Source organism: Ambystoma mexicanum, chromosome 10 (genome assembly GCF_040938575.1).
Source record: "Ambystoma mexicanum isolate Mex_15411 chromosome 10, UKY_AmexF1_1, whole genome shotgun sequence".
In the NCBI taxonomy this organism is placed as follows: Eukaryota; Metazoa; Chordata; class Amphibia; order Caudata; family Ambystomatidae; genus Ambystoma; species Ambystoma mexicanum.
This window is the reverse complement of record NC_090932.1, coordinates 1,568,858,253-1,568,864,594: the sequence shown is the minus strand read 5'-3', so window position 1 is coordinate 1,568,864,594 and position 6,342 is coordinate 1,568,858,253. Positions and strand designations below refer to the sequence as shown.

Here is a 6,342-nt window from a genome sequence, read left to right as displayed (position 1 = left end):
GAGTGAAACCCATATTGAAGAGAATTATAATTCATACCAAGACAGCCTGTGTGAAGACTGGAAAGACTATACCATGGTGTTCTAAAGGAATGTTAAGACAGAGAAGAAGTCCATTGCAAGTCGGGCCAGGCAGAAGCCCATACTGAGACTATTGTGCAAGCCTCCCCTTTTATCTTTTTGGTTGGGTGTTTTCTAAAGTGGTATGGCCAGTTAGTTGTTTAGAATTCAGACAAAAGACTTTTTACTTTGGACTTTACCTGCACCCTTAGCTTTAGTTTTGCTAGGTAGGGAACTCCCCCCATAGCTATAGGGCATGTAAGGCGTTTCTCAAGAGTTGAAGCAGGAGCCCTTATAAAGAGTTCATGCAAAGCAGATCGTGTTGACCAAGCCTTTTCAGAATGAGCGAAACAGTACATCAGGATATGGTAAAACTGCACTCCTGCAAACAAAAGCTAGGGAGGATGTGATGGAGCACCATACACGTGGGGGAGGAATGAGAACATTGACCAACTAAAACTGGGAGTTTAGTTTACAAATAAGATTCGGGAACTAGGAAAAGAAATGCTTTCATGCTGCTAATGACAAACAAGATTTAGTAATAAGCGAGATCAAGACCTAATCAGATTGACATAAGACCATGGCTGGAAACAGATCATGCCCAGCTTAAAAATAAATAAATTTGAAGACAAAACCCTACACTATGTTTTACTTAAAATGAGCAGCAAAACTTGATGTCTCATTAAGAAATCCATAATACTAGTGTCTGTTTAACAAGGACTTATTTTATTTAAATTTCTTGCTCATAAAAAAAGTTTATAAACAAAACCATACAGATGACTGGTACGGCAAGGCTCGTGAAACCCACATGTAGCTTTTCCACTGTGCAGAAGTGAAAGTGGAATTTATATAGTATCATTTACAATTCTCTTTCTTAGAAAATGTTTACGTCCAGATGGGGATGAGCACAGTTTGACTGGAGTAGGCCATAGAGAGTTGGGTAGGTACCAATGGGTAGAGTCACATTACTGGACGTCTCAAGCGGCTCCTTTGCACGGCTTGACTTCGCTTCTGTCTTTCAGCAAGGCTGTTGCCCAAGGTTTGCTTCATTGCAGGTAGGATTACCCTGTCGCTAAAAGTAACAGGTTCTTTGACCCTAGTTTGGGAGGAAATGTCAGACATCAGTAATATGTTACGCGCCACAATAAAATATTTAATTTATTGAACATTTGTATGGCGCCTATACAACAGAATGTGTTTCCAGGCACCACAAGACTAAGTGGGAAGGGGAACAGAGGAATAAAAACAGCAATAAACAGTCCTACTAGGCCATGTAAGATTCGGATCGTTCAAGTGCAGCAAAAGTAAGTGCGGTGGGGTGGGGTGGGTCAGGGCCAAGGCGAAGGGAAGGGAGGGTGGAATGAAATGAGGGATGGGGCAACAGGGGCTGGGTAAGTGCTAGGGGGGCAAGTGTGCTGAGGGGACAGGGTAAGGGTAAGCTAGTGCAAAGGGAGGGGTGGGTGGACCAGACTCTGTAGTCAAGTCAGGGAAGGGTGTTAGAAGGAAATTTCTGGTTGGGGTGCGGGGGGTGCTGAGGCAGACTGATCGAGGGAGGTCCTGGCCCCTATATGACTCAGAAGAGACCAGGCAGCCAGTCGCAGCAGCAGTGGGGAATTAGCAAGGAAGAGGGAGAGGGAAGGAGGAAAAAAGGAAGGTCTTGAGAATTTTCTGGAACTTAATGAGATCCGGCTGAAGCCTGGGAGGGGCCATTTCAGATGGAGGCTCCTGCCGAAGAGAGAGATCTACCCCCTCCCCCCCACTCTGCTTGGAGAAACATCTGACCTGCAGAGAATTTAGGGAGAGAAAGTTGGATGTGCTCTGGTCCCAGGCCCCAGAATGCCTTGAGGATGATGCAGAGGGTCTTGAATTTGATCCTTGCAGCCACCGGGAGGCGGCAGCAGAGAGGTTTTAGGGCTGGAGAGATGCAGTCTCTTGGCTTGAGGCCAAGGATATGTCTTGCAGTCCTATTCTGGATTAGTTGAAGAGGGCTGAGGGAGGAGATGGGCAGATTGGGGAAGAGGCTGTTGCAGTAGTCCAGCCTGGAGAGAACCAGAGCTCTAGAGACATTGAGTTTCTGGGGAAAGGTGAGGAAAGGGAGAATGCCTCTGGGGAGGTGAAGCTAAAAGTGGGCCTTCTTGGCTAGGTCAGCGATATGAGGAGAGAAGGAGAGAGCAGAATCGAAGATGACACTCAGGTTTTTTGCCTCACAAGAGGGTGAGGAGAGGGGGCCCAACGAGGGTGGCCAGAGAGTGGGGAGGGGTAGGAAAGGGAGGGAGTTGCAATGAAGTTCCAAATTGAATTGGCAGATAATGATACTAACAAACTCTTTCGCCTTTTCAGGTCTTGGGAGAAACCAGAAGTCCTTAATCAAACCATCATACCCACTGAAGAGGACTGCGTTAGGACTCAGAAAGCCTTCACAAATGAACTGCTATGTGCCCAAGATAAAAATTATAAGAGAATTACAGAGCCAAACCTAGGTACAAACTCTCTCAACTTAAATCATGAAGAAATAAAACATCTGACTGATCATCTATCACTTATAAAGGAGGAATCGAAACCCACCAACATAGGATTTAGATTCCCGGAGATCCTAGTTGCTGAGATAGAGGATATTATGAGCGCCATGAACCCGACTAGTTGTCCGGGAGATCTCATACCTTCTAAGATTATTTTGGACCATTTGACCATTTTTGCCCCATTCCTATGCAGATTTGTGAATGCCACTTTTAGACTCTGTACGGTCCCTCAGGCCATTAAAACAGTGGCAGTCACACCTCTTCTGAAAAAGGCAGGCTTAGACCCCAAAGATGCTACCAATTTTCGGCCGATCACGAATACATTATTTTTCCTGCAATTGGTCGATAAGGTAGCTACAATCCATCTTCAACTTCATATCGAAAATTCAGGCCGGCTACACGAAAGGCAATCTGGTTTCCGCCGCTTTCACGGCACAGAGAGCGCCCTGGTAGACCTCCAAACCCACATGCTAACCTTAGTGGGAATGAGCAGACCGGGCCTGCTAATAGTGTTGGATCTTAGTGCAGCCTTTGATCACTTGAATCATAGGATATTATTAAAGAGGCTGCTAGATACGGGTGGTCAAGCTACCAAGACTATAAACTGGGTCAGATCCTTTCTGGAGGGCAGAAGATCCAGGATGCACTGGGGAGACGCATTCTCTGAGATAGAAACCATCATATGTGGCGTCCCCCAGGGAGCATGTCTGTCGCCCTTACTTTTTAACATCTATATCGTCCCCCTCTGTAGAGAACTGGAAAAGTTGGTCTTTTTCTTTACTAATTATGCAGACGACTTCCAGTTGTCCATGTAATTGTCGGGAGATCACCACGCAGACCAATACAAACTTAATGAAATCTATACAGTAATAAAGAATTGGATGACTACTAACTGGCTTTGCCTTAACGCCGGGAAAACGGAACTCATGATTTACGGATCCAAAAGATCTAGAGAGGCATTAACACCTGCTTTTTCTAGTTTCCTGGTTGAGGACAGCCCTATCACAGTAGTTGACAAGGTAAAAACCCTGGGTGCATGTCTGGAGGCCTCACTGGACGCAGGAGCACAAGTAGATGCTATTGAAAAAAATGCTCAATATCATCTGCGTGTCCTGAGACAAGATGCTCCACTAATCTCCAAAGAAAACCGAGCCAAGTTAGTAAGGGCAGTCATTCTGCCACGACTGGATTACTGCAACGCGTTACTGGGGGGTTCCAGTAGAGAAGATGTTCTAAGACTGCAGAGAATTCAGAATACCTCTGTGCGGATAATCTATGAACTGTCACGCCACATTGGAGACCGGGGTCTGCCGCGCCAGCTCTTCCCTTCACCTCCTGGCGAGTCTACCCGCGCTTCCGCGCCTGGGGGCTCGCCAGAGGGAGAGCGTTGGGTGTTGGGGCCGGAGGGCTACGGGGCATGCACGGAAGACCTCGGTCTCGGTTCCGCGCATGCGCCGTGGACTGGGCTCGAGCCCTAGGAAGGGCTTGCCTTCCAGGACTCGCTTTGGGTACGCCGGCGCCCGGAGGTGAAGCGGCTTGCGTTCCAAGCCTCACGGGCGCCGGCGACCCATAAAAGGAGCCGCAGATCGAGGCAAGCCGCGTCTCAACGCGGTTTGCTTCGTTCTGCGAGCTTTCCAACCTGGGCTGCCTGCCACTCACCTGAGCCCGCTCTGGGCTGCCTGCTACCTCCTGAATTCCTTCCTGGGCCTGCAGCATTTCTTACCCGAATTCCTCCCTGGGCCTGCAGCATATCTTACCTGAGTTCCTCCCTGGGCCTGCAGCATATTTTACCTGAGTTCCTCCCTGGGCCTGCAGCATACCCTGGGTGAATTCCTCCCTGGGCCTGCAGTATTCCTTAACTGAGTTCCTCCCTGGGCCTGCCAGCTTACCTTACCTGGGTTCTCCCTGGGCCTGCCAGCTTACCTTACCTGGGTTCTCCCTGGGCCTGCCAGCATTCCTTACCGGGGTTCTCCCTGGGCCAGCCAGCTTACCTTACCTGGGTTCTCCCTGGGCCTGCCAGCTTACCCTACCTGGGTTTTCCCTGGGCCTGCCAGCATTCCTTACCGGGGTTCACCCTGGGCCTGCCAGCTTACCATACTTGGGTTCCCCTGGCTCTGCCAGCAACTTACCAGAATAAACTCAGGACCTGCCGGCATACTTTTACCTGGACCTCCCTGGGTCTGCCAGCATACATTGACCAAGGTCCCCAGCGATTGCTGCCCTAGAGTAACCTTTCGGGCTCCTTCAGTTAGATCTCCTGCTCAGCCTTGGTTCCTTCCTTTCCTGTCCGGCCTTACCCTCTTCATCCGTTCCTGTGGACCAAGAATATATCTGCCACGCCGGAATCTTTGACCTCCGCTTCAGTTCACGTACTTTGGACTTTATTCCATCGGACTCCATCCTTGCCCGTGATCTGCAACAAGACCGTAGCCTCTCCTGCCTGTGCTTGCACAGTCCCTTCGTCACGTTAATCAGGAGAGTACCTTCCGTGACATTGGGAATCGGCCCATCCTCCACCCAGTGTCAGTTTTTGGGTGGCGGAGAGGCTGGTCTCTCGTGCCACAAGCTCGTCTTTCGACTGGATACAGACTGGCGACCTCGGCAAGATCAAAGACCAAGAAACCAGGTACGCAGCCCTCTCGTGCTTCCCAATTTGACAGATTGAGACGCCTGCCTTCAGACATGGAGATGGAGGACCTGCGGAACGAGTTACAAGCACACAGGGCTGAGATGGCCGCCATGCGTCAGGAGAATCAGACGTTACGTCAAATGATAACCCAAGGAGCAATGAGTACTTCACAGGCGGAGGGTTCTTTGGCTCATACAACACCAATCAAGTTTGATGGAGACCCTAGACGGGTGGCGGAGTTTTGTAACCACTGCCGAATTCATTTTCTTTTCAGATCGACTCATTTCAACAATGATAAGGCCAAGATCGGGTACATCTTGGGGAACCTAACTGGGAATGCCTTAGCCTGGGTAACTCCTTTTGTGGTTTCAAACAGTCCTATTTTCAATGACTTCACAGCCTTTGAAAAGGCATTCCTGGAGGTGTTCCAAACGCCTAATCTGGCCTCTGCTGCACAGAATCAACTGATGGATTTCAAACAGGGAAGCGCCGACATCATAACCTATATCAGCCGCTTCCGACTATTAGCAACCGATTCTCAGTGGCCTGAGATCACGCAGAAGACCCTGTTTCATCGAGGCTTGAGAGAGGAGTACAAGGACGAGTTACTCCATATCCCTGAACCAGAGAGTCTCCAACATATGATTGATCAGGTGCTCCGCATTGACCAGAGGCTAGCCGAGCGGAAAGCAGAAAGACGCCGGCTCAAAAGAAACAATCCCAGAATGACCAGTTTACCCGCCGGATCGTTCGGTCCTACTGAATCAGGATCAGAGCCAATGCAGTTGGGAGCCATGAGAGGTCCATTGTCTGAGGAAGAAAAGAAACGGAGAAGAACATTACGCCTATGTCTTTATTGTGGAGCTGCCGGGCATTATCTGGGTACGTGTCCTTTACGGCCACAGAAGAAGAAGGCGGGAAACTAAAAGACCTGTCGTGTAATGGAAGGGCAGCGACAGGTCCTATTCCATCTTCAGACCTTTCCACATTTTGTTCTATACTTCTTCCCATGCAACCTGCGGTATTACAGACCTTGAAGATCCGAATCAAGTTGCCTGATAAGAATCTGGAAGTGTTTGGGCTGTTGGACAGCGGAGCTTCCGGTAATTACATTGACAAGGCTTTTGCTTCCAGTCA

At 49.1% G+C, this 6,342-nt stretch overlaps 1 protein-coding gene across 2 annotated transcripts in view; it reads right to left on the bottom strand.

Moving 5' to 3' along the window:
* Positions 1-762: 762 nt before the first annotated feature.
* Positions 763-6,342, bottom strand: part of LOC138492597 (coiled-coil domain-containing protein 74A-like) — a 276,626-nt gene continuing 271,046 nt past the window's right edge. The window contains exon 9 of one of the 2 annotated variants that reach the window (XM_069619879.1): positions 763-1,153. In XM_069619879.1, the coding sequence (XP_069475980.1) occupies positions 1,018-1,153 (136 nt within the window). In that variant the 3' untranslated portion in view covers positions 763-1,017. The remainder of the gene's footprint in view (positions 1,154-6,342) is intronic. The other variant, XM_069619880.1, reaches the window with a different exon arrangement.